Genomic DNA, 26,453 nt, shown 5'->3' with positions numbered 1-26,453 from the left:
AGTGGGCGCCAGCCCCAGTGCATTTCTCTCTTGAGCAGCGTCTCAGCTGCTTTCTGTGAGGCCACTGCGGCCAGCGGCCGTGCCCTAGCCTGCCCGGGGCTGCCACATGTACACCGGGTTCTGGCTTGTGCGGAAAACACCCCGAGAGAGGGCCCGGGGCGGGAGCTGGAGCTGGTGGAAGGTGGCAGGGGGAGGGGGGACGGACCAGACGGCTGTGTGCCAGGCCGGACTTGGGGACCCGCCTTCTCTGCTCTGAGGGCTCTCGGGGGGTCGGGCAGCTCATGGAAGGTATAGCTGAAGGGGCAGCTCCCACGTTTTTCCGTCCTCCCCCCTTCCCCCTGACGTGGATCGTGTTCTCGAGTTTTACTTTACTGTCCTGATTTGAGAAGGCTTAGCCACGTGTCTGCAACAGCCAGAACCACGACGGGACCGCAGTGGGGCTTGAGCGTGGCAGGTGCTTCCCTGGGACCTGGGTCTGGCTGTGCTGCTTTCTTGGGTTGTGGTTTCCCCTCCGTCTTGACCCGCCCCGCCCCGCCCCCAGAACCCGCCTTCGAGGCACAGCAGTGGTGAAGCGGCACCCGCACTTGCCCGGGCGAGGTCCACACCGGCACTCAGGGGTGGGTGCAGGTGCGCCGGCAGGGGGTGCTTGCTGGGGGCTCACTGCCTGCCTGCTTCCCTCAGGACACGGTCGAGCTGATGACGACTGTGGGGACGAAAGGGCCAGGCACCGGGAGGAGCGGCTGCTGGGGGCGCGGCTGGACCGAGACCAGGAGAAGCTGCTTAGGTGAGGGCTTGGGGGGGGGGGGGGGGGCGCGAGGGGCCAGGGAGGGCGACCTTAAGTGGGTGGGGCCCCCTGTCCTGAGAGCCCGAGCTGCCCTGGCCCCTGATCCTAGGCCAGATGGCCCCACAGCCGCTCTCTACAGTCAGTGTGGGTCCCCCTCCTGGGGGAAAGCCCCGGGGGCCCTTCTGTTCTGAGGCTGAGCCCACCCCTCTTTACGCTGGGTGTCCCCTGGGTAGTTGGGGCACCACCCCATCTCTCCCACGTCCCCCTGGCCAGCTGGGCGGTTGCCAATGCCTCTGTTCTCCTTCCAGAGAAAGTAAGGAGCTGGCCGACCTGGCTCGCTTGCACCCCACCAGCTGTGCTGCTAATGGCCTGAACCCCAACCTCATGGTGACTGGGGGCCCGTCGCTGGCAGGCTCGGGGCGCTGGTCCGCCGACCCCGCAGCCCACCTGGCCACTCCCCCCTGGTTGCCCCGCTCGGGCAGCGCGTCCATGTGGCTCGCCGGACACCCCTACGGTAGGTGTGGGGCGGGCGACTTCCCCCTTGTCTGGCGGTTGAGGACGGAGCGGGCCTGACGTGGTTCTTACTGGGACAGGGGGCTGGGGCAGGACTGTGGGTGGAGGGGAGTCTCGTGTGGGACCCACGCCCCGAGCTGGCTCCTGTCTTCCTGTTGCTGGGGCCCGGGCCTTTCCCCTCTGCAGACGCTTTGGCTCCCTCACGTGTCTGAAGAGGACGGTTGCTAGGACGCTGGCCTCGTGGGGGTCCCTCTGTTGAGCCCATTTGGAGGTGGTACCCAGGGGTGGTTGGCTTGCGGCCTGTCACCCCTCAGCTTCCTGCACGGAGACCCCAGGAAGGGGGCGTCTCGGGAATGGACAGAATTGGGGTCGTCCTGGGCCCCCAGCCCCTAGCATTGACTCGGGCCTGGATCTCTCCTAGGTTTGGGCCCCCCACCTCTGCACCAGGGCATGGCACCTGCCTTCCCGCCTGGCCTGGGGGGCTCCCTGCCGTCGGCCTACCAGTTCGTCAGGGACCCCCAGTCAGGCCAGCTCGTGGTCATTCCCAGCGATCACCTGCCTCACTTTGGTAAGTGGTGGCCTTGTGGTGGGGGGCAGTGGCTGTGGTAGCTTTGCCTGGAGAGCCTGACCCAGATGCCAAGGGCCTTCTTGGGGGACAGGCGTCTGCCCAGAACAACGGGGTGGGAGTTAGACCAGGGCTCCTAGGGGATGTTCTGATGTCTGGGGCTTCCCCGGGTAATAACGCTATGGTGGTCCCTGTTTTGATGGGCTCCTACTCAGAACCAAAGCAGGCTGCCCCCACCTGGGGCCTGGCCCCCCTGCCCTGGCGCCTCCCATTCCATGGGAGTCCACTTGGTAGACCATCGGGTGCGGTGGGAGGAAGAGCTTGGGGTCCCCGCGTGTGGGCGCGGTCCCCCCTGGGCTGGGGACAGGGCCCGTGTCCCCTGGGCTGGGGACAGGGCCCGTGTCCCCTGGGCTGGGGACAGGGCCCGTGTCCCCTGGGCTGGGGACAGGGAAGGGGGTACAGAGGCTCCGTTGCCGGGGGCCTCAGCCTCCCCCTGTGTAGAGGGGGGCGGCGGGCACGGCCTCACTGTCCGCCCTGTCCCCAGCGGAGCTGATGGAGCGGGCCGCGGCGCCCCCCCTCTGGGCCGCCCTGTACCCGCCGGGCCGCGGCGCCCTGCACCACGCCCAGCAGCTACAGCTCTTCTCCCAGCAGCGCCTCCTGCGGCAGCACGAGCTCCTGTACCTACAGCAGCAGGCCGCCCAGGCCCTGGAGCTGCAGAGGAGCGCCCAGCTGGTGGTGAGTTGCTGGTGGGCGGGGGACGAGGGATGACCCTCCGAGCCCCCCGCAGAGGGAGAGGCAGACGGGTCCGCAGGCAGAGACGAAGGATGGCGGGGGCTGGTGGTCAGGGAGGGCCGCCCGGAGGGGGGAGCGGGCGTCTGCCCCCAGACCTGGAGGAGTTGACCGCGGGCAAGGCCCAGAGGTGTGCGGAACCGTGCGGGGGCAGGGTGCGGGGAGCAACGGGGAAACCGAGGCAGGAGAGGCAGCCTGCTGGACTGGGCAAGTTTGCGTTGGCTGCTGAGGAGGTCCCGGGGCCTCCTGCGGATTCCTAAGCCTGGCCTGGCCTCCTCCTCGAGCAGCTGGGCTGGGCCAGGGCTGGCCTCTAACACCCACGTTAACTCGTCCCATGCGGGAGGAGCCACGAGGGGCTGGTTCCCCGTGTGGGTGGGCTCCCTGGAGCCAACGGCGCTCCTGCGTACTTGCAGGTGCTCCGGGACGTCTGTTCTCTCGGCCTCGCTGCTTTCCCTTCATGCAGCGGCCACCGCAGAGGCCACGGTGGTGGCTTGTGCAGCAGACGGGGCCTGGGTTTGACCCTTAGCTCTGGCGTGCCTGGCTCTGTGCCCTTGGGCCAGTGACTTCACGTCTCTGAGCCTCAGATCTCCTCCTTAGGAAAGTGGCGATGCCAGTGATCCTATGTCCTCGGGATCGTTCAGTGAGATTCGATAATCGTGGGTGTAGCTGGTGCCAGCGTGTTCTATGTGCTGACCGCCTGGTCCCCCTGGCTCCCTGCCCCCCAGCGAGCACTGGCTCTTCTCGAGCAGCTCCCTGCCATTTCCTCGAAAGCCATGAAATGTAGGAAGAGACCCCCACCCTATCTCCGTGAAGATAGCTATCCTAAAGCCATATGAGTGTGGGGAGTGGGGCGCCTCCTTCATCGTCAGGAGCCTCATGCCTCTGCCCTGTCCCCCTTGTGCCAACTGAGGCTCCCGGTGGGGCCGGAGTCTGGACTGGAGGCCCCCGCCAGCCCCGGTGGCCCCCCAGACAGCCCCCCCCCCAACCCCGCCCAGCCCCGTCTGGGGTTCCACAAGGAATGCTGTGCTTGTTACACGTGAGCCACGACGGAATGTCCGTAGCAGGCTGGGAGGGCGGGCAGCCCGCCTGCTGGGCCCTGCTTGAGGCGACCCCAGGGCCTGGGCAAGTGCCCGGCGATGGCTCCTGCTGTGCTCACCCTGCCTGCCGGCCCCCTCCCCAGCAGGAGCGGCTGAAGGCCCAGGAGCATCGGGTGGAGATGGAGGAGAAGGTGAGCAAGCGGAGCCTGGAGGCTGCAGGCAAGGCCGGCCTGGCCGCCCCGGGCCCTGGGCTGCTGCCCCGGAAGCCCCCCGGCCTGGCCGCCGGCCCCACGGGCACCTACGGCAAGGCCGTGAGCCCGCCGCCATCTCCCCGCGCTTCCCCTGTGGCTGCCCTGAAGGCCAAGGTCATCCAGAAGCTGGAGGATGTGTCCAAGGCGCCCACCTACGCCTACCCCGCCACGCCCAGCTCCCACCCCAGCAGCCCGCCGCCCGCCTCCCCGCCGCCCACTCCCGGTGTCACCCGCAAGGAGGAGGCACCCGAGAATGTCGTGGAGAAGAAGGACTTGGAGTTGGAGAAGGAAGCCCCCAGCCCCTTCCAGGCCTTGTTCTCGGGTAGGAGTGTGGCTGAGACCCTGGGGTGGGGGTGGGGGGCACGTGTCGCCCAGACCGGAGTCGGGTCTGGCTCTGGTCGAACCGATCGCCGCCAGTTCATTGACCGTCCAGCCCTTCCTTCCTCTGTCTCTGCGGGGCACCGGCTGCGTACTGGGCCTTCCGCCAGGCTCTGGAGTGAACGCGTGAGTGCGTGGGTTGGACGCAGCCTCTCTCCAGCCCCACCTCGGTAGTAAAGTCGGGGAAATGGGCGTGACGTTAGAACCTCCTTCAGAAGGACTCGTTCTGAGGGTTAACCAAACCGAATCGAGAACGGTAAAGGAAGCGCTCCTGGCACATGGCACGTGCAGGGTTGTCACGATGATCGCGCCCTTTCTGGACCCCGACCCACCCTCTGCCGTGTGCTTCGGGCACAGGTGCTCATCCCCTGCCCTGCGCCAGCGGGGACGTGCAGCAGGTGGCCTTAATGGCGTCCCTCTGCCCCGGCGGCTGTTAAAGAGCGTGAGAGCGTCCTCGGGAGGATTTGAGTTCCGATTCAGATTCTGCTACCACCAGAATCTTGGGGCAAGTGACCGCTCCTCTCTGGGGAGATTTGATGCCGCGCTAAAGGCCGGCACTAAGCCTGGCCCCGGGGGCTGCTCCAGGCACCCGTCTTCCCCCTGGTCTGGCTCCCGTGGCGCACCCGGAGCTTGCGCAGAAGCACCGCAAACATCTGGCCGCGCGCCACCCTGCTCTTGGGCGGCTACACTTGGGGGCGGGGGTTCAGAGTAGAAACGTGGAGGGCAGCACCGTGTTGCCGTTATTTTTGAACAGTTGGGCTGCCCCGACTCCACTTGAATGGGGTGAGGCGGGAACGGAGGCCGAAGGAGGCCCTGCCGGGTCAAGACCATTGGCGGCCTACGGAGCATTTGCTTCTGGGCCAGCCTTGTGCCGGGCGCGGAGGCGTTGTGGGCCAGAGAAAGAGAGAGCCGACCGTGGTTTCTGCCTCTGAGTCCCGAGGCCCCCTCGGGACGGGGTGGCGGCCGACTTGTGTCTCTGTGGCCTGGACGTGCGGAAAGGCAGCAGGGGTCCTCCGATGCCGCCTGGTGTAGGGCCGCCGGGTGCAGGGGGTGGCCACGGGGCTCCGTCCCGGCTGGCGGGTGGGTGTTGACGGGGGACACGGGGGACGTCAGACGCGACGGGTGAAGGGGCCTCCGCTGACTGGCCGTGTCTCCGGCAGATCTCCCGCCCAGGTACCCGTTTCGGGCCCTGCCGCCGCACTACGGGAGGCCCTACCCGTTCCTGCTGCAGCCCACGGCGGCGGCCGACGCCGACGGCCTGGCCCCCGACGTGCCGCTCCCGGCCGACGGGCCCGAGCGCCTGGCGCTCTCGCCTGAAGACAAGCCCATCCGCCTGTCCCCCTCCAAGATCCCGGAGCCGCTGCGGGAGGGCCCGGACGGAGAGGCGCTGGCAGAGCGGGAGGTGAAGGCGGAGGTGGAGGACACGGACGAGGGTCCTGCCGAGCTGCCCTCGCTGGAGTCGCCTCTGGCGCCGCCCCCCGAGGAAGCGCCGGCGGCCCCGAGCCCCGCGGCCGGCTGTGGAGGCGGCCTGCTGGAGGCCCAGGCCCTGAGCGCCGGCGGGCAGGGCGTCGCGGAGGCCCCCGGGTGCCCGGACTTCGCGGAGGGGGCCGAAGCGCGGGTCGACTCACCCGGCCGGACGGGATCGTGCGTGGCTGCCCCAGACCCGGGGGCGCGACCGACGCCGGAGACGCTGGTGGAGGCCAAGGAGGAGCCGGTGGAGGTGCCCGTCGACGTGCCCGTGGCCGTGCCCGTGGTGGAGGCGGTGCCCGAGGAAGGCCTAGCCCGGGCGCCCCCGAGCGAGCCCCGGCCCGGCCTGGAGCTGGCAGACTGTGACGTGCCCCCCGGGGACGGAGAGCACCTGAGTCTGGAGGCCCGGGAGGCCGCGCCTGTGCCCGGCGGCACCTGCTTCCCGGAGGAGGAGGAAGGCTCCGACCGGTTTCTGCCTGGCCCAGAGGACCCGCTGGCCGGCATGAATGCCCTGGCGGCGGCTGCTGAGCTGCCCCAGGCCAGGCCTCTGCCCTCCCCGGGCGCCGGAGCCCAGGCCCTGGAGAAGCTGGAGGCGGCGCAGAGCCTGGTCCTGGAGCAGAGTTTCCTGCACGGCATCACCCTGCTGAGCGAGATCGCTGGGCTGGAGCTGGAGAAGAGGAGCCAGGACGTGGGAGGTGAGTCGCCATGGGCGGTCGGTTTCTATGGCATTTTTGGTGGTTTTAATTTTCCTAAGGATTTAAACATTTTGAAAATCCCCAGGATGGGGTTTACCCGTACTCATGTTTGAAAAGTTGAGGCAGAAATACACGGGGCAGAATTTGTCATCTCTGCCGTTTACAGGTTAGTAGTGTTCACGTGCGTTTGTGTTGCTGCGCGCTCGGTCTGCGGGCTTCTCTGTGAAGTTTCTCCTCGTTCTGTCAGTGCCGCGTTTTGTATTAGCATGATTCTTTGGGTTGCGGGGGACAGAAAGGCTCATTTGAACTGGCTTAGAAAAAGGGGAGGGAAATCGATGGGCCCTCGGCAGCCAGGTACAGCGGTAACTAGGTAATAAGTTTCAGGTATGGCTGGATCTGGGCACTCCGTCATCGGGAGTTTCTTGTCCTGTGTACCCCTTCCCCGTCTCTCCCTCTCCGCCTGCTCCACTTTTCTGTCTGTTGTCCTCATTCACGGCAGGCCCACTGTCCTCTTGGGGGTCACCCAATACTTCTCGCAGGCCCACGGGCCTGCCCAATTCAGCAGACTCCCAAAAGAGGCCACCTCTTTCCTGGTGGCTCCGGCAAAGGTATTTGATTCATTCTCGTTAGCTCCCTGGGGGTTCATGCTTTGTGCAGAAGCAAACTCTCTGGGCTGGGAGATGGGTTGCAACGGGCTGATTGTGCATCCTCCCCAACTCCCCCCCCCCCCCCCCCCCCCCCACCATGCGGCCGTCACCACCGGGCTGCAGGGAATGGGTGCTTTCAGCAGAAGGGCAGCGAATTCTGGGCTGGGCACAAAAAACACGGGTGTTCAACACAGAAACTCAGGGCGCTCCAAGAAATGTGTACAGGAGGAGCCGTGGGCCAGGCCTCGCCACCCCACGCTCGGCCCAGAATCAGCGCAGAGGAGGGAGGGGCCCAGGCAACAGCTGTCAGAGAGATAATAATAGCGTTGCCAGTGTTTTGGTGCATTTTTTCTAGAACTTTTTCTACACACATACGCTTCTAAAATTAAGATCATTTTGTAAACAATGCCGTGTAAGCTGCTCTCTTCACTTAGCATATTTTTTATTAAATATTTTCTACAGCTATGTGTCTTTATTTTCTTCTTTTTTTTTAAAGTTTGTTTTGAGAGAGACGGTGCGTGAGCAGGGGAGGAGAGACAAGACATGGGGAGAAAGAGAATCCCAAGCAGGCTCCGTGCTGCCCATCGTGGGGCTCGGACTCACAAACTTCAAGATGATGACCTGAGCCCAAGTTGGATGCTTGACCACTGAGCCACCTAGGCACCCCAAAGCTCTGGGTCTTTAAACATTTTCTTAGGGGACGGTCGAGTTTTCCATTGAAGGTGGAGGCCCCAGCCTTCAATGCCTTAAACATTTTCTTAGGGGACGGTCGAGTTTTCCATTGAAGGTGGAGGCCCCAGCCTTCAATGCCTTAGCTGGCCCTAGGTTGTTAGGCATTTGAGTTTGCCTTTGGTTTTGTTTTATTGTTGTAACTAAAGTGACAAATCTTTGTCCACACCGCTGACATTCCTGGGGGTATATTCTCAGGGGTGGAATTGCTGGGACCGAACAAAATCACATTTTCAAAGCTTTTTTTATTGCCATGGTCACATGGTCCCCCGGAAGCTTGGACAAGTGATGCCCACTCCCCCACACCCCACAGCTGTCTGTTGTTTGGTTCTTGTTCTCCAGTTCCTTACTTCTTTTCACTCATTTAAATAGTTTGGCACAAAAAATTATTTTTTGGAAAGCGACAAACCCCCTCTTGATCCTACCAACAGTTGGTGGGTTTTCCGTGAGGGCCACAGAGCATAGCCCTTGGCCCTGTCAGGTGGTGATAGGTGGTAGGTGGAGACACTGGGAGGGGGACAGGATGGAGGAGGGAAGGGTGGTCTCTTACAGAGGGAGGCGCTTCTGGGTGAAGTGACCCAAGGAAGGCCAGGGAGGAACTCTTCTGGGGGATTTGCTGATGGAACAGCACCTGCAAAGGCCCTGAGGTCAACAGTACGTGTAGCACGTTGGAACCAGAGCAAGGAGGCTGGGGCTGGGGTGGAGTGGGAGGAGGAGAGTGGTGGCCACCAGGGGGTTGGTGGGAGGAGGTGGGCATGGGGCCCTGGGCACCCACTGGAGGAGGGCTTGGAGTTACAGTGATAGGATCGGACTTAAATAGTGTCATTTTGGGGGGCTGTGTAGACACTTGACGCAGAGGCAAGGGGGGATGCAGGAAGGCCCAGGCCCTGGGGTGGTGGGTAGAGGTGAGGAGCAAGAGGATTCTGGGTAGAAGTTAAGGTGGAGCAGCCAGAGGGCTTTGCCAGCTGCGAGCTGGTGTAAGAGCGACTCCGAGGTTTGTAGCCTGAGCCGCTGGAAGGGCAGACTTTGCAGGAAGCAGCGGGAGGAGGTTTTGGGACCCACAGCTGGTTTCTGCATTGGAAGTGTGGCCCGCGGCTGGATCTGTGACCCTGGGCTGGAAAGCACACTTGGAGGTGCTGGTGTGCAGGGGTGTGTACATAGCAAGGGTGAGGGAGAGGCTGGCGGCCCTCTTCTCTACCCAGCAGGCAGCTGCCGATGGAACGCTGAAGAGGCCCCTGGTCGCCCGTCGAGCTTCCCACGGCCCACAGGTCGCCCCTGCATTGGTACAGCCATGAGGCTGTGTGTCAGCCAGGCCTTCTGTCACAAGTACCACAGACTGGGGGGCGTCTGGATGTTCTAGACCACTGTGTGGGCAGGGCTGGGTCCTGCTGAGGCCTCTTTCCTGGCACGTGGACGCCGTCTTCTCCCCGTGTCCTCGCCCGGTTGCCTCCGTGCTTGTCTCCAGCTTTCCCCTTTCTATAGAGAAATAGTCCTACTGGATTAGGGCTCATCTGGTCACTTTAACTTGGTGTCCTCTGTAGAGACTGCAAATAAGATCACTTTCTGAAATACTAGGGTCAGAACTTAAATGTGTGGATGGCGTGGGGGGGGGGGGGGGGTTGGGCATGATACATCCCGTAGCAGATGGCCTAGAGTCACCAGGCTCCCTGGCCTCAGTTGTGAGAGCCTCAGCCAGACTGGTTTGGAAGGTGAAGGAGGTGACAGAAGCTGCACCTCGGTCCCCTCCTCTGTGATGGAGCGGTGCTCTCCTGCCTTACCCAACCACTGAGAATCTTCCGGTTCGGACGACCTTGAGGGGTGGTCTGGTGCAGAGGCGTCACCTCGGGGTGGGCCCTCGTGAGCTGATGGGGTTCACTGCTGTGCAGCCTCTGTGCCTGTAAGAGCAAAACCGCTGTTTCTCAACTGGCAGTGACCCGTTTGGTTGTCGCAGCTTGGGGGAGTACTGCTGACATCTAGTGGGGAAAGGCAGGGGATGCTGTTGAACCTCCTACAGCGCATGCCCAGGATGGCTGCCCCCATTGCAGAGGATGAGCTGACCAAAACGTGCATAGCGCCAAGGTCGAGAAGCCCTGATCTATGCGAGACCATCAGTGATGTCTGTTTTATGGAACTGCACGCGTCGATAGTAAAGAATATGCTTTGAGGGCGCCTGGGTGGCTCGGTCAGTTAAACATCCGACTTCAGCTCAGATCATGATCTCGAGGTTTGGGAGTTCGAGCCCCGCGTCGGGCCCTTTGCTGACATCTCAGAGCCGGAAGCCTGCTTCGGATCCTGTGTCCCTTTTCTCTACGCACCCCCCTGCTCATGCTCCATCCTTCTCTGTCGAAAATTAATAAACACTAAAAAAAATTTTTTTTAAATATTTTTTTTTTCTCAGGCATGTGTGGAACATTCATAAAAACTGATCACATATTAGATCACAAAGACAACGCCAATTAAAAAAGAAAACTGTTACTCTGGGAGAGACTGGAGGGGAGATGGGTGGCGTGCCATTTCTGAAGGGTAGTGGGAATATTTATCAGATAAATGCACATACCTTAATCGTGTTAATCACAGAGAGGAATTTTCCTGAAACACGTGTCCTTGCTGTGTGCCTATGCCTCCACTACCCACCCCCCCCCCAACAAAACAAAAAGAAAAAAAAGAAATGCCGTTTAATGGGGGATTATTTAGATTAATTAAAACTGAGCAATGCAAGAGAACTCTAGGCAGTTGTTACTGGGTTTGGCCACATAAAAGTTGCTGACCTGTAGAAATGGCAGTTATAATTCATAAGGTCCAAGCTAACGACATGTGGTAGATTGCTGTCATGCGCTACCGTGAAAAGAGGGTAGGTGGAAAAAGGTGTGATACCGTATGTATGCGTTGATGCTGTTCGCATATTTACGAAGGATGCCCACGGACGTTGCGTGTGTTCGAGTGGGGATCGGTATTTTTGGAGCCCTCTACCAGAATGTCGAGAGTGGTGCCTCTGGTGGCGGGGCCAGCTTTGTGCTGGGGCGGGGAAGGTTTTCGTTTCTTCGCACCTTTCTGCTTCGTTTATCTTTTTTGTGTTCTCCTACTGCTTTTGCAGTTTATGAAACTTGATTTGGGCCCTTTTCTTCCTGAATATGAAAACCATGCATATTCCCTGTGGCAAGTTTAAAGGACAGATGAGCAGAAAGAGGCACAGCCCAGAACGCACCTCTGTGGGCGCTTGGCCGCTCGTGGCCATTTTCTCTGTGCGGCAGTGGACGTTTGGAACAGAGCCGTGCTGTGTGCCCCGGCTTCTGCCTGTTCTCTTCACTTAGCACCATTTCTTGGCTCTCGGCAAGGCCGGGGTCCCGTCAGCATCGTGGGGGCCATGTGGCCTCGGGCAGGCCCTGAGCTGGTCCTGGGCTCGTTCTTCTCCCTGTTTGGGGTCTGAGTGGGGTGGGCTGCCCCCAGGGAGCACGGCGGGGCGGGCACAGAGGCGTGGGCTCACCTGCCTCCTATGTGCAGGTGCAGAGCGGGGCCCGGTGGTGCGGCCCTCGCTGGAGAGCCTGCTGGCGGCCAGCAGCCACATGCTGAAGGAGGTGCTGGACAGTCCCTTCGTGGACCCGCTCAAGAACCTGCGGCTTCCGCGGGAGCTGAACCCCAACAAGAAGTATAGCTGGATGCAGAAGAAGGAGGAGCGGGTGAGGTGTCCCGGGCCTGTCTTTGCCTGCCTGTGGCCCGTGGGGTGGGAGCAGAGATGGGTCCCCCAGAGACTGCATCTTCCTGGGGACATGGCTGACTTTGGAGTTGAAAGGGCCTGATCTGAGTCCAGGTTCCACCGCTGACTTGCCGTGCGGTCCTGGGCAAGCCGTATCCCCTTTCTGGGTCTCAGTTTATCCACGTGATTACGGGCGACCGCCTGACGGGTCAGGAAGAGCAGGCCTGGCTGTGCCCCTTGGTGCCTGTGGGCCTCTGTAAGCGATGGGTAACACGATGGCCCACACCGTTGGGAGCGGCTGTCTCGGGCCGCTTCGGCCTTGACGCGGCCCTGCAGAGTTGAGTTTTGGTCCCCGTCCCGCGTTCTGCCCACGGCCAGGGCTAGTGAAGTGGCAGGTGAGGCGTGAGCTGGGCCCCGGTCACCATCAGGCCTCGCCGCTCCCATCTGAGCGGATGCCTGGCCGGGTGGTGGGAGCCGGTGGGCGTTGGCATCCTTACCCCGCTCTCCCCGCAGATGTATGCCATGAAGTCCTCCTTGGAAAGCATGGATGCCATGGAGCTGGACTTCCGGATGCGGCTGGCTGAGGTCCAGCGGCGGTACAAGGAGAAGCAGCGAGAGCTGGTGAAGCTGCAGAGACGCCGCGACTCCGAGTGAGTGTGCACCCCGGCCGCACCCCAGCCATACCCCGCGGCCCCGGCCGGCCGGGCGACAAGGCCGCGGCAGGCGGCGCCCTGGTTGGGCTCTCGTAGGCGCTGGCGCTCAGTAGGTTGGCTGTGGTAGGCCATTAGAGGTGTGTGTGGACCCGAGTGACGTGTGTGCATCGTATGTCCTTCTCCGCGCCCCCCCCACCCCCCAGGTTCACAGCCGAGCGTGTGATTCTTTTTAAGGGACAGGCGCGAGGAACCCCATAGAAGCTTGGCACGCAGAGGCCCTGGCAGGCCGAGGAAACGGACCCACGCCCTGAGCACCCTGTCGCCCCCCCGCAAGAGAGGGAAGAGCCGCAACAGTAGCGGAAAGTAAGGCTGGCCCCTCGGTGGGTCGGGAACTGGCACAGAGCTCGGAGGGGAGGAGCACAGGCCCACACAGGGCCTGCGTCTGGGCACCGGGGACCTCGAGTCCCTCGGGCTCCGACCCACCTGGTTTGGTAGCTCTCAGGGAGCACGGTGCGCGCCGCCCGGGCCAGGAGGGCGAGCCGGGCGAGTGGCGGAACGGACAGGCAGACTCATCCACCCGGCACTGAGTGGGCAGGTGACCCCAGTGAGAGAGGTTTCTGTGCCGTGAGCTAAGTGCCTCGCCCGTCTTCCCGCCACACCTGCTTTCTCCACGGTTAGGGACGAATTCCTGCTCTTCTCCGTACACCTCCTCCCTGCAGAGGGATCCGCTGAGCTTCCAGCCCCCTGGGACGGGTTCTGACTTGTGCTGTCACTTACTTGCCTCCGTGACTGACGTCGTCACTCTTGTCCTCCTGGTCTGACCTGTTGGCTTGTCGTGCCCGAGCCTGTGACCCGGGGCCGCTCCTTTGCACACTCCTTGAGCGGCAGCAGGAGCGACGCGTGGCGTCTCTGGAGGTTTTCTTGAATGGTGGCTGGGATGAGAGCTCTTCCTCCAGGCTGAGCGTGGGCAGGAATGATGCTGCGGTCTTCCCTGGGTGTCATGGAGTAGCAGGAGCTCAATGAGGCCCATCAAAAGAGCGGGGTTGGAGTGTGCCCCAGCCTGGGACATCGGAGCAGGGCAGACAGTAGGTGGCCTGGTGCTTGGCTTGAGGAAGCAGAGGGGCCACAGGGTGCCCCTAAAAGGCGCAGGAGAGGCAGTGGATCGGCCACAGGGCTTGTCAGATCACCCCACGCGTCCCCACGACTTGGATTTGTCCTCCTTGGATGTTCCTGTTTGAGGAGAGGATGGAAAGAGGAAGAAATCCCCTAAAACCAGCCAAAGGAGGGTAGGGAAGCAGTTCCCGAAACCACAGGGGCTGGGCCGCCAGCACACAGCCACTGGTTAGGAGCACAGCCTCTGGAGGTGGGCGTCTGTTCCTACTTGTGAGTCCCAGCTCCATTCCCCACGTGTAAAAACAGGACGTGGAACATTGTTTTGTGGCTAAAGTATCAAACGCTAACCCAGAACAGAACACATAGTAAGCACCAAGTAAAAATTAGCTGCTTTTATTACTTGTGAGGGTTTAGCTTAAAGTAGGCAAGAGAAGCCTTCAACCTAGGACCGTGTCCCGACTGTCTTAATCCCAGGGGTGCAGGAGACCAGCCAGTGGCTCTTACTCCCCTTCCAATCCTGGGGGATTTCTTGGACATTTCTGATCTTTACTCTTGGCATGTTTTGATAAGGTGTGTGTGTGAGTGTATGTGTGAAGAAGCACAAGAAAGAGGCCAGCAGAGGATACTGCCTTGGAGAAGTGTTTCTTCTTTCCGGTTAAACTCTCATTCTGCCCCACTCACAAATAGAATCCCAGCACCATAGTTTTACAGGATCCGTCTCCCCAGATTCGTCACTCTGCCATCACTGTCTGTGCTTCGACATCCAGAGCCCACCCTTCAGGGCTGTGAGGGCGGACCCCCAACCCTTGAGTCTTTCCTGGCCAGCGTGCTGACCAGCAGTGCATCTGGGTTTCAGGCTGAGCAGCAAGCCCCTGCTGACGTCGGATGAATACGAGCTTGGAGCAGGGATGAGGAAGAGACACAAGGGACCTGAGGAGGAACACGATGCCCTGGTTGGAACAGGGAAAGCTAGGGGCAGGAACCAGCCTTGGGACGAGCACGAAGCCTCGTCGGACTTCATGAGTCAGGTCAGTAACTCTGTGTTCCAGAGATGCTGCCATCTTAGAGTGGAAGGTCTGCAGGGTGTGCCAGAGTTCACGCTCCCTTTGCAGGTCTGTTGGCCCCACCTGCTGCACAGACACTATAGAGATGATTGTCTTAGTGCCAGAAGGGCTGTCCTCTAGTCTTCCTTATTGCACAGAGGAGAAAATCCAGGCCCAGGGGTCAGAGACTTAACCAGAGTAGCACAGCCTCAGGTAGAGCGGAGACGGAAAGCCACTCCCCCCCACCCCCCATGCGTGCTCGGTGACCCTTTGCTGAAGCCAGGAAGAGAGATTGCAAGTTCTTAACCAGATAACACAGTTACTATTGTTTAACAGTGTAATTGTTCAACGAGCAGCTTCACCATTCTGTAGTTCTCAGAAGCAAGGGCTTGATCCCATCGTAATTTCCTTGTGAACTCTCCAGAGGTAATGGGGTGAGAGCCAGCTCCTTGATTTTTCTGATTTCTGCAGAGCATTGAAATCGGCCACTTAAGGCCCTTGTCTCTAAATACTAATGTACCTTGTCATCTTTCCCCATAAGGCCCCATGCAAGGGGCTGTATGTTGATTTGGCCATCAGAGCAAAATAACACACGTAAGGGGGATTGCATCCAGGAGGAGGGAATAGAGCCAGTTTGTAGATCAGCATCCTTTATTCACAAATTGTGAAGGATACTTTTGTTGTTTAAATGGCCCTATCCCAACTATCCCCCGCCTTACAATAGATTACCTGATTCAAGAAAAATAGAGACAAAACGTTCAAATGAGGGGCATTAACGGCTTTGAAACTGCACATTTCCCTTTGACAATGAGTGACTACAGCAGACTTGGAACCAGGAATTTAATCTGTGAAATCTTGAGTCGCGCTTTCTGCTTCAGGCATCCAGGGCACGCTCGTAGGGCGTTCTCTTGTCGGCTAGGCCCATTTAGTTGGATGGGCTGCTTTAGGTGGGAATCCATGGTATGACCTGGGTTTTCCATCTCGGTTCCATGCCTCTGACCTAATCCAGCTGCCTTCTGCTCATGGGCTGTGCTGCCTGCTGGAAGGGCTTCCCTAGGAGGCACCAGATAGCGCCAGGCAAAGCCAGTGGAAATGCCAGTGTTCATGAGAACCGTAACCGCAGTAACAGCTCTGTGATAAAAGCTTTGTGGGCCTGATCTTGTTCATCTTCAGAAAAACCCCCAAGATGCCCATACATAATTATCGCCGATTTACAGAGCAGAAGAATTGAGGCTAAGAGGAGGTGAGCAGCTTGCTAGAAGCCACAGGGGCAGGAGGAAAGGACCGGAGCCCAGCTTCGGCACAGCCCGGGCACCGAAACACACGATCCTGTTTTGCCAAACGTCTTAACCCGTGACTCCCCAACTTCCCTCTCCAGCTAAAGATTAAAAAGAAGAAGATGGCCAGTGACCAGGAGCAGCTGGCAAGCAAGCTGGACAAGGCCCTCTCCCTCACGAAGCAGGACAAGTTGAAGTCGCCCTTCAAGTTCTCGGACAGTTCTGGAGGGAAGTCCAAAGCGAGCGGGGGCTGCGGCAGGTACTTGACGCCCTATGACAGCCTGCTGGGCAAGGACCGGAAGGCGCTGGCCAAAGGCCTCAGCCTGTCTCTCAAAGCCTCCAGAGAAGGTAAACACAAAAGGGCCGCCAAAGCCAGGAAGATGGAGGTGGGCTTCAAGGCCAGAGGCCAGCCCAAGTCGGCCCACTCCCCGTTCGCCTCGGAAGTGAGCAGCTACTCCTACAGTAAGTAGCGGACGCCGCGCCGCCTCGGGGCATTTCCTCTCCTCAGTCTCCTCTCTCCGCATCTCGTGGGCGCTCGAACGAGTCCTGCTTTTGCGCGGGCTCCAGGCCGGAAGTGCGTGCGTGGGGTGGGGGTGGGTGCCTAAAGCAGAAGTGCCTGTGATTGGCGGGCGCCCGTGATAGGCAGGTGGGAGCGGAAGTCCGCCTGCCCTCGTGTACCGGCCCTCCGCTTGTTCGCGGGGAAGCCGTCAGTGTGGGAGGCTTTGCGCCACCGAGTTGGCGGCCGCTGGGCCTAGAGCGGTCGCTCGCGACGACCATAGAGAGGAGTCCGTCTCCCCTGCCCACAGGCGGCTTTCTGTCCTGGGGCCGGAGATTCAGAGGAACGGTGTCCGTGGAGCGGGCGCCGTGCTGGTCGGCGCACCGAGGGCTGTGCGGGCCGTGTTTCGCTTTGTTTTCGACAAAGACAGTCCTCCAGGTGGCTGCCCCGCGTTGTTCCCGAGGGTGGAGGCCGAGGCCGGGCGAGGTTGACCGCCAGGGGTGGGGAGTTGGCGGGGCCCGGATGGCTCGGCTCCCAGGACGGGAGCTGTGGAGCCTGGGAGTGCAGCCGCGGAGGGGCTGAGCGGTCTCGCACTGGCCCGGAGCCTGCCGCATCGGAGTTCCTTACCTGGGCGGTGGGCCTTGGGCCTTGGGCCCGCCCGCCCGGCTCTCCAGGGGCCCCGAGGCCGCTGCGTGGTGTGTGTGTGGGTCGAGCCCCTAGTGCCCAGGACCGATGCGCGCCAAGCGTGTGGCCGCCGCAGGAGAGCCAGGCGGGGCTTCGTGGCTCCTGGCAGTTGTCCGCGGGGTTTGTTTTGGGAGTCCCCAGGCTCCGACTGGGGTGGGCGGCTTTTCCCCTTGACGACTGCCTGGCTGTGTGCGTCTAGGCTCTTGATTGACTCTGCGTGGTACATGAGGTGTCGGAGGGCAGCGGTTGAACGTCACGTACAAGAAAGCGGACACTTGTAATGTTATTAGAACGTTTGTTTTCTTAAGGAAAGGAAATAAAGTTTTGTGGACATGGGGTTATCATCGTCTGCTTCCCATGGCTGTCCTGAACTTTAAGCGAGTTCACGTCGGTGAAGAGCTTGACGCGCGCGCATGCGTGTGCATACGTGTGTGTATGTTTTAATGTTCGTGGTTTTGGTTGCTGTGGACTGAAGGGTTTCTAGGGCTGATGCAGAGACGTGTGTGAAGTAAACAGCGCCTTTGTGGCTTATGTGCCCAGGACATGCTCGATTGCGATAGCTTTGATGGCCCTCCGGTGGTAATGGGTATGATCCGAGCAAGAGTGCCCAGGCCCGTGGCCACCATGAGCTCATACCAGAAACTCCTAGCTCTGGAGGAAGAGGGAAGAAGGGTTTTCCTCTGCTGTTTGTATCTCTGCCGGTTTTGGAACGATGGGGGGAGTGGGGAGCATTGCTGCGGCTCTTATGTTTCAAGGGTGAGTGGCCGCTGGGTGTCGCCTGGCTGGTTGCCAGGTAAGAATCCTGTACCTTCCCACTTCTAGGTGGTTGGGGTACATTTAGAGACCAGAGATCGGTTCAGCCGCTGAGATGTTTGGCGTGCTCTGAGCCAGTGAGTCTGCTGTGCGCACGTGTGTGCGTGCACAAAGCGATGTTCTGGTTGCTAGTCTAGCTGTTGGGTCTGTGCCTAAATTCCATCGTCCAGGTGAGAAGTGAGTAAACGTTGCAACATACAGGTCTAAAGGTCTGACTCCAACTAGATGCTGGCTCTGATATGCGGCTGGATCTGGAGAGGGCCCTCGTTTGTATTTTTTATGTTGGCTTTTCCGCGGTTCTAGGTAAGCAGAGTACACGGTCACAAAGAGGACAAGAGTGTTTTCTAGCACAGGGATGGCTGGCAGGAGATGGGAGGAGAGAACAGAACGTTCTTCTCTTTCTCGCTTTGGGGTTTTACAACTCTTGGGTTGTAGGGGTCGGGGACATGCCTGGTGGGAAGCCGATTCGGTTGTCGTCACCCACGAGTGGCTCTGGCCTGGGATGCGGCCTTGGGAACGATGGGCAGGGGCCTGGTGGGGCTTGTCTTTGTCCTAGCTCTGCCTGGAGTTTGGAGGCCATCCTGCCGTTGGGGTCTTGACGTGGAAAGCCCAGGTAGAGGAGGAGGCAGCCAGCGGACGCTGCGTCCCCCTCGCCTCCTGCGCCCGACGCGTATAGTTTTCTTGTGGACTTGCAGGTGGCAGGTGCTGCCAGAGCTGTGTCTCTGTTAGTGTTCCTCTTGTTCCGAGTGGATTTTATCAGATCAAGAGGTTATAGTTTCTGGCTGCAGAGCCCTTTCTTCCAATGAATTCTTGCTTGGGATGGGCTTGGAAGGGGCCAGAGCTGTGCCTGCTTGACCGTGGCACCCCCCCCTCCCCAAAGCTGGGGGATCCTCTCCTGGGAGAGCTTGGGAACCCTGACCTCACCTGCACGGTGAGGCCGGAGACAGGGAAGCCAGCAGCAGTGTGCTGGCAGCCCGGCCCTTCGATAGGAAAAAGTTGGGGGGAAGCCTTGAGTTGTCCCGTCATTTGCCAGTTTCCTTGGCGCAACCGCTTTCACGATGGCCCATCTCGACGCGCCTTTGGGATGCTGCTGGGCGGGGAGTTGGGGTGCGCGTGCGTGATTGTCGTTGTGAGCCTGCCTGTGCCACCCTGTGCCGGGGCAAACGGGTATTCTGGGGGAGAAGAGCTTTACCGGGGCCCTTCCTTTCTTGGGCCTTGTCCCTCCCCATGTCCCCACGTGCTGGGTGCAGTGACCTCCATGACCACGGGCGAGACCCTCACGAGTGTGGGGCTCCTGCCTCCCCCCCAGGGCCCGGAAAGGCCTTGGCAGAAGTGGCTGTCTGGTGGGCGGGGCCGGCAGCAGCCAGCCCGGACAGGACAAGCTCTGTGATGCCTGCGGCTTGGAGGCCTCCCGGGCGAGAGGCGAGAGGTCCAGGCGGTGGGGCACGGCTTGTTCCGCAGCCAGTGGGCGTTTGGACCTCTCTGCCCTAGCACGCGCCAGGGCCTTCTCGAAACCGCTAGTAGCGAGAGACGCCAGCCCTTCCCCGCCCAGCACCCCATGACTTACTGTGTCAAAAACTACTTTGACTGCAGATACGGACTCAGAGGAAGACGAAGGATTCCTGAAGGACGAGTGGTCTGCCCAAGGCCCGTCCAGCTCCAAACTGACGTCCTCCATCCTGTGTGGCATGGTGGCAAAGAACGGCAAGCCGGCCGGGGGCCCCAAGCTGAGCGAGCGGGGCCTGGCGGCCGCCCGGACTCTCAAACCCAAGCCGGCTGCCGGCAGGAAGCAGCCCTTTTGTTTGCTGCTTCGAGAGGTCGAGGCCCGATCCTCCTTCAGCGATTCCTCGGAGGACTCGTTTGACCAAGGTTACTAGCTCCAAACACAAAATACCTTCCGTGTTTCCTAGCGAGAGAGTGAGTGAGAGAGAGCGCGAGAGAGCGAGCGCGAGCGAGCGAGCGAGCACGCAGGAGATGGCAGGAGATGGCGGGCAGAGGTGGCCCGTCTGGGACGCCTCGGGAAGGGCGGCCGTCTTGGTTCTTGGCAGCGTAGCCTGCTGTATCCGCCTGAGTCTTTATTTTTGTTCTTACCTGTACCTGTATCATTGTGATAACGCCACGGCCTGGCTCTTTTTGAGCTCTTATATGGACTGTTTTTAGTCTCCACCCCTGTCCATTCTCCCCCTCTGCCCTCCTCCTCGCCTCCTCTGCCCCCTAGACCGCAGGCCTGGGTTGGGCGCTCTCGGGCGCGGACCCGGAGGAGGCCTCCGAGGGACATTTTGTAAATGGAATTCTGTCGTGTGGGCGTGTGACTTGATGTTTGTACCGCGATTTTGGTAATACCAAGCTTTATTAAACATACCGAGTTCATTTTTAACTAAACCCGTGTGCCTTGTCTCTCTTGCTGTGTCCTTACTAGACCGTTAGGTTGCTGCTCCCCCCATTTTGTCCCTCCTTCCCCTCCCCCCCCGCCCCTCCCCCCCCACCAAGGGGCAGAGCTGGGGTGTGCAGTCTGCCGCTCTTTTCTATTCAGATGTCCCCGGTAGCTCTTGGCATGCGTTTCATTCTTCAGATCGAAAGTCAGCTGCGTTCACCTCCAGCTTCATCTTTCTTCCTTTTTTTTTTATTTTATTTTATTTTTTTTAGCTGCTCGTTTGTTTTTTTATTTTCTTAAAGCTCTGTTCCTGCGTAACAGCGGTTTAAAAATACGAACACTCGTTTCCTAACACATATTTCTGTTTTAAAGGGCATGTAGGCAGTGCAGGGTCAAGACCATTTGCTGCCCCGAGTTTTGTTGTGAGATGTGAAAGCGTGGGCCTCATTGCCGTGTTGAGCGGCGGGGCTCAGGCTTCGGCGGGAGCACTGGCCTAGGAGCCCACAGGCCTGGTCTGCTGGCACCCCGGCCCAGCCCGGGGAACCTCATTCGCCTCACTTGTGAAGAGAGGGTGGGGTTCAGTGACCCCTGCGAACACCCTGGCTCTGACTTTGCCCGGGTGGTTAGGTGTGTCCCAGGGGCGGCAGGGGAGCCAGAGGATCCCTAAGTGTTTCCTCACCCTACTTTAGCATTTGCTTCAGGGTGGACCCCCCCTTCAGGGATTTCCAGAGCCCGGACCCCACGCTCCCTGAGTGAGGCCCAGACACGTAGAGGCCAACCTGGACGGGAACTGGCTTGGGCCCTGGGGCTGGACTCTACCCTGATTTCGTTCCTGGTCCGCCTTCTCCCTGCCCACGCCCCTCGTCCTGATTGGCCCACATCCGTTTTGGGTGACCAGGAGACGGCACAGCAGGGGGCCAGGTGCCCTTGGGACTCTGCTGTGCTGCTGCCCTCAGTCTGGGCCTCGGGGGGAGGCCACTAACCGATCAGTCAGCCTCCTTTGCCGGGCCTCCCTCAGCCCTGGCCTCTGCAGACCAGTCTGGCTGGTTCATCATTCTCCCTCCTTCCCTGACCCCTTCCTTTCCTCCCCGGGCTCCTCCCCTTTAAAGCCAAAGTTCCAGCTTCCATGTTTTTAAGCTCTCCTGCCCCAGCTCAGATCCTGTAGAGAAGCAGGCAGCCCCTCCCGCTCCGATCTCTTCGCAAGGGGCCGTTGGCCCAGAGTGGGCAGAGGGAGCCAGGGGCCCTCAGACCAGGCCGGATGCAGCCGTGGAGAGAGCCCAGATAGGGGGAGGGGATGGGCCTTGCTGCGCACACCAGCTGGTGAGGTCTTGACAGGGATATTTGGGTAATAGGGACTTCTGACATCCGGTACTAAAACACCTGACTGCTTGGCTTTCTAGTGTCTGCTCTCTCCTCCCAGCAGCTTGACCATACCTTCACCCTTGATCCCTACCCATGATGCTTTGAATGTCTGTTTTGGTCTCTTGCATTTGCTCTCACGCTGCACTCTGGACGCAAAGCGAAGGCTGGGAGTAGGGCAGACGGCGCAGCGGGTCACTGAGCTTGGGTGCGAGCCTGGCTCGTTGCTCCGTAGGTAGGCAAAACCCTTTTCTTTGTGTCCCCTCTGCACCCCCCCTCCTCGGGGTTTGCCCCCATCGGCTATGGCAGCAGCGGATTGCTTTGGCATTTATCAATCGGGTTTTGGAAACCGAACCAAGTTAACAACAGACAACCCCACTGTACTGAGCCAAGAGATTTTTGTTGGTGGTGTTTTTTGTTTCTTTTTGTAAAAAGAAGTTTTTCTCTGTTTCCTTGGGCTTCTTTGTTGGGACTTTTTCTACCCTCTGCCCTTGGCAAGCCCTGTGACCTCAGGTGTGGACAGCTCTAGAAAGGCCTTCTTGGTCCGGAGACCCCCTCTACTCCCCCTGCCCCGCAGACCCCAGCCTGAGTAGACCGGCCACCATGGGAAACAGCCAGCGGGGGCTTGTCACGCTCCCGGCAGCCGGAGGTGGGGAGCGTCTCGGGAGACCAAGATCATCTGTGTCTCCGCTTTGGGGGAAGCACGCCCTGGTTTTGACTTTTCCCTTCCAAGCACTCTCCCGTCTCAGGGTGCTGGGATTGGGCCGCTGCTGGCTGACTGGTGTCCAACATAGACATCCCGGGCATCCGGAAACCCAGAGCCAGCCCTCCCCCACCGGACGTTGCCGATGGGGGACTCCTGGATGGGAGAGAGTTCTGGAGTCTCCACACCTGAGCAGCCAGGGGAGGCCTTCTCTACAAGGGAAAACCGGCCACACGTCTGACCCCGTGCCCCCACCCCAGCCAGCCCCCCGCCCGCCACCCTGCTCAAATTGGCCCACCCCAGGGAGGCCCGCTGTGGGGGACCCAGGCGCTGTCGAAAGTCTGCCTACACTTAGCCTGCTTTGCCGCTGGGGCCCGCTGGGGCGGAGACAGAACCATGTGATGTCTGCAATGTGAATGGACCGCAAGTGCGCACTGCCTGCCTGCTTGCCCCGCTGGCCTTCATCCTGCTTCATCCATTGCTCCGGGGGGGCCGGGTCTCCTCCTCCTGCTCCTCCTCCTCCCGCTCCTCCTCCCCCCCCTCCTCCTTTCTCCCTCCTCCCCCCCCTCCTCCTCCTCCTCCTAACAAACCTCTGTCTCTGCCTCCTGCCTTTCTCAACTCCCTTCAGGGATTCCTTGAGCTCATCTCCACCTTCCTCACCGAGGGGTCGCTCGGCACAGACCGAGGCTCCCTCGGTAAAGGGTTAGACAGAACCCCTGCCTCCATTGGCACACCCAGGGCCGCCACTTTGGGCTGTTAGTTGCACGCAAGCAGGCAGGTGGCTTGGGGCGTGGTGCGAGAACGTGGACTTGGCCAGCTGTCTCTGTCCCTCTCCATCCCCTGAGCCCAGGTGCTTCCCAAGGTAGAGTAGGGGGGATCTGGGCCACCTCCGTATTTCCCTTCCCCCTTCCTGCTGCAGAGGGGCGCCTCCAGCCTCGCCTAGCCCTGCCCTTGGTCAGCAGCCCCCAGAGCCACCTTCACACTCCCAGCAGTCTGGGCAGACCCCACCCTTGGGCACATGTCCCTTGGGCATCTCGTGGGCAGTTGGCTTCTGATGCTCTCGTGCCTGCCTGCCCTTGCGGTGTTAGGCTGTCTCTTGGGGAAGGTCGGAAGCAAGCTCGTTACCTGCCTACAGTCTCTTGGAGGGCTTGGTTCATGTGCAGGGAGCACTGCCTTTCCTGCCCTGCCTGCCAGCCTGCCACCTGCCCCGCCTTTGTTCCCATGGCCCGAGCTGGGCTCAGGGCTGCAGGTTCCCAGGCGGGAGGCCGGTTCCCATGGAGAAGTACATCTCTGTTCACCAGCTGGAGACACAGGCTGAAGCTCCTTTAGATTCTTTCCAGGAGATTCTGGGTGGCAAGACAGCCAGGCAGCCCTGGGTTTGAGTCCTGCCCGAGCACTTGGCCGCACCGAGTCTCCGTCTCCTGGTGTAGAGTGGGCTGACCTGGGTGCTTCTCCCTTCCCGGCTCCCCATGGGTCGTGAGGCGTAGCCAGCTTGTGGATCCCTTGGCCTTGGGGACAGTGGCTTCTTTCTGCTCAACAGGCTTGCCCTGTTTGTTTGATGCTTGTTGAGCCTGTGAAGTGCTTTCTCCTACATATTGGGAGCCTCCCCTTACCTTGGGGAGGGGGGGGGGGCACTGGGGAGACCACCCCTTGCCACAGATGAGACAATAGGTGCTCACGGAGGGCTGAGATTTGCCCCAGGCTTCTTGGCTCAGGGGGATCCTTGGAAGTCAAGTTTGGATCCCAGCATCTGCTCAGGGCTACAACCCAGGGGGTTTCCACTCCCCCAAGAGGAGATCAAACTCCACGTTCTCTTACCACCAGCCCCAGACCCCCAGGCGCCTGAGTCCCCAGGGCCCTCTCCCGCCTCCTTTCTGTCCCTCCCTGGCCTCCTCTTTCCTTCTCTCCTGCCTCCTTCCTCAGCCTCCATGTTGTATGTCGGGGCGTGTGTGTGTGTGTGTGTGTGTGTGTGTGCGCGCGCGCGTGCGTGCGTGTGTGTGAGACGGTGGAGAGAGCTGTCTCCAGTCCTTGTCCGTGTGTCTGTCCCCCTCCCCACAGCACAGGTGCATGTGGTGTTCCCCGTACAGAAACCCTCCGATTCCCAAGGCCGCTGCCCACCTCTGGGCTGTCCGGGATGCCCATGTCTTGGGCTTGCTGTGATGGGGTCACTGGGCCATCGGGGGGACTTGTGGGCTGGTATTGGACCACCCCCGGCCGGTGAGGAGTGAGGAGCTAGGCTGGAGCTGTGGCATCCCTCGCTGGTACCCCGGCCGAGCAGGGGCGGTGGGGGGTGGTACCCACCCGGGCCAAGGCTCTGACTCGCCCCCTGTTTTCTGCACCAGATGAGAGCTCCGAGGAGGAGGACGAGGAGGATGAGCTGGAGGAGGAGGAGGACGAGGCTGCCGGCGGCTATAGGCTGGGGCCCCGGGAACGGGCCCTGTCGCCAGGCCTGGAGGAGAGCGGGCTGGGCCTGCTGGCCCGCTTTGCAGCCAGTGCCCTCCCCAGCCCCACAGTGGGGCCGTCCCTCTCGGTGGTGCAGCTGGAGGCCAAGCAGAAGGCCCGGAAGAAGGAAGAGCGGCAGAACCTGATGGGTAAGTACTGGCAGGTGGACTTGCAGGGACGCCGCTGCCCCATCCTTCGGACGGGAAACCAAGGCTCGGAGGAGGCTAGAAGCAGAGCTGGGGGGCCAGTGGAGCCCTGCCTCGTGGGCCCCCATCCTGAGCAGAGCGGTCCTGGTGATGTGGGCCCGGCCCGCCCCAGGAGGGGTCGCCAGAGCTCTGCAGGTGACCTTCACTGTATGTGCACCTGACGGATGTATGTAGCCTGGCCCCGTCCGCTTCAGGCGTCCGGGGACGGGCCGTTCCGGGAAGCTCATAGGCCTCAGATCTGCGCCCTGGGGGGCTGGAGCAGCCCAGGGGAGGCTACTCCACGTAGGTGACACCCAGGCTGAAGCACGACAGAGAGGAGGCGCTAGGCTAAGTGTCATAGGAGAAACACAGGTACGGGTAGAGGCACAGGCCGGCCACGCAGAGGTTTGGAGGAAGAGGAAGCCCCTTCTGTCTGGGCATTAGAGGCGGTTCAGTCGGCGAGATGGCCATGCAGCCTAGGGTGGGGGCCCGGAGGAGGTCATCCCTAGGGGGTTGCCGGGCGCCGTGTGCCTGTTAGCCGGGATCACCGTCCAGCTGCCCAGATGGGCAAATGGAGACGGCCGGGAGCTCCGGCGGGAGACGAGGCCTTGTCCTGGGCCCACTTCTTCCTCTCTGCCTGTCCGGTCGTAGCCGTGCCTTCTTGGGACAAACGGGACCTTCTCCTGGGCCCACCTCCATTCTCACTAGGCCAGGTGTCCCCACACGGACCTGGCTTACCTACATCCGGGGCGTTGGGAGACTGAGATGGTCCCACGTGTGTGCGCTGACTTGGGCCTGGCCCGCCCTCCCGGCCCCTCTCTGGGTCTCGGAGGTCCACGGGAGTCCCTCCTGGCAGGGGCCGGGACAGGGAACATGGGCACAGTACTGCCACCCTGCTCTCCCCCCAGGTCTCCCCCAGCTGCCCCTGGCTTCATTCCTTGCAGGCTCCAGGACGAAGGCTCATTCCTGCGGCCTGTACCGCCCCCTGGGACCCCATCTCTGGGGCAGCCTCGCAGTCTCCTTCCTCCTCCTTCTCACTCCCTCTCACCTCACGTCCTGCCGTTGTTCCCTGGGAACTTAGGGCCTGGTTCCCCCGGACAGTGGCGCTGGCCTCCCTTCCGGCTTGCCTTGCTCAGGTTTTCTTTATGGTGAAGCAGCTGGAGGGCTTTTCCTCAAAGGTCGCACTTGACCAGACCACTTCTCTGCTGAGAACCTCTCACTGGTCCCCCATTGCCCTCTGGTCACATTCTACCTATCCTCAGGCTGTGGCCGGCCGCTCAGACACCCATCATCCTGTCCACAGCCCCCAGCCTCACCCCCAAATGCACCAGCCATCCTGGAACCTGCCGGCTTCTGCATTTCACCCAGGTTGTCAAATGTATCGGCAGAGTTCACATCGTCCACCCGCTGCCCCCACCCCATTTTTTTTTTTTTTTTTAAACTCTGAGGGGTCTGTAGTGATGTTTTCTTCTTCATTGCTGATACAAATAACTGATTTCTGCTCTATTTCTTGGTCAGTGTGGCCAGAAGTTATCAATCTTATTAATTTCTGCTCTTTATTTCCTTCCTTCCTGTTCACTCTTGGTATAATTGCCAACCACTTCCTATTTTTTAAGGTGCAAGCTTAGGTTATCAACTTGGGACCTTCTTTTTTTTTTTGTGGAGACTTGTAAAGCTCTCTCTCAACACTGTTTTAGCTGCATCTCATGCATTTTATGTTGTCCTGTTTTTAGTATGACTCAGTTCAACACATTTCTTGTTT

At 60.5% G+C, this 26,453-nt stretch overlaps 1 protein-coding gene across 7 annotated transcripts in view; it reads left to right on the top strand.

The window, feature by feature from the left end:
* TNRC18 (trinucleotide repeat containing 18) overlaps nucleotides 1–26,453 on the top strand; it is a 90,132-nt gene that overhangs the window by 34,649 nt on the left and 29,030 nt on the right. For 5 of the 7 annotated variants that reach the window (XM_086692584.1, XM_086692583.1, XM_086692582.1 and 2 more), the window contains 13 exons: nucleotides 682–784; nucleotides 1,093–1,298; nucleotides 1,719–1,865; nucleotides 2,407–2,597; nucleotides 3,832–4,261; nucleotides 5,478–6,479; nucleotides 11,357–11,532; nucleotides 12,063–12,199; nucleotides 12,437–12,565; nucleotides 14,172–14,343; nucleotides 15,737–16,097; nucleotides 19,222–19,497; nucleotides 24,407–24,655. In XM_086692584.1, coding sequence (XP_086548710.1) covers nucleotides 682–784; nucleotides 1,093–1,298; nucleotides 1,719–1,865; nucleotides 2,407–2,597; nucleotides 3,832–4,261; nucleotides 5,478–6,479; nucleotides 11,357–11,532; nucleotides 12,063–12,199; nucleotides 12,437–12,565; nucleotides 14,172–14,343; nucleotides 15,737–16,097; nucleotides 19,222–19,497; nucleotides 24,407–24,655 — 3,579 coding nt within the window. The remainder of the gene's footprint in view (nucleotides 1–681; nucleotides 785–1,092; nucleotides 1,299–1,718; nucleotides 1,866–2,406; nucleotides 2,598–3,831; nucleotides 4,262–5,477; nucleotides 6,480–11,356; nucleotides 11,533–12,062; nucleotides 12,200–12,436; nucleotides 12,566–14,171; nucleotides 14,344–15,736; nucleotides 16,098–19,221; nucleotides 19,498–24,406; nucleotides 24,656–26,453) is intronic. The other 2 variants (XM_086692578.1, XM_086692579.1) reach the window with 2 other exon arrangements.

This window comes from Puma concolor, chromosome E3, assembly GCF_028749965.1.
Source record: "Puma concolor isolate L17-30 chromosome E3, mPumCon1.1.hap2, whole genome shotgun sequence".
NCBI classification, from domain to species: Eukaryota; Metazoa; Chordata; class Mammalia; order Carnivora; family Felidae; genus Puma; species Puma concolor.
The sequence above is the reverse complement of the archived record's forward strand: the minus strand, read 5'-3'. Positions and strand labels throughout refer to the sequence as shown.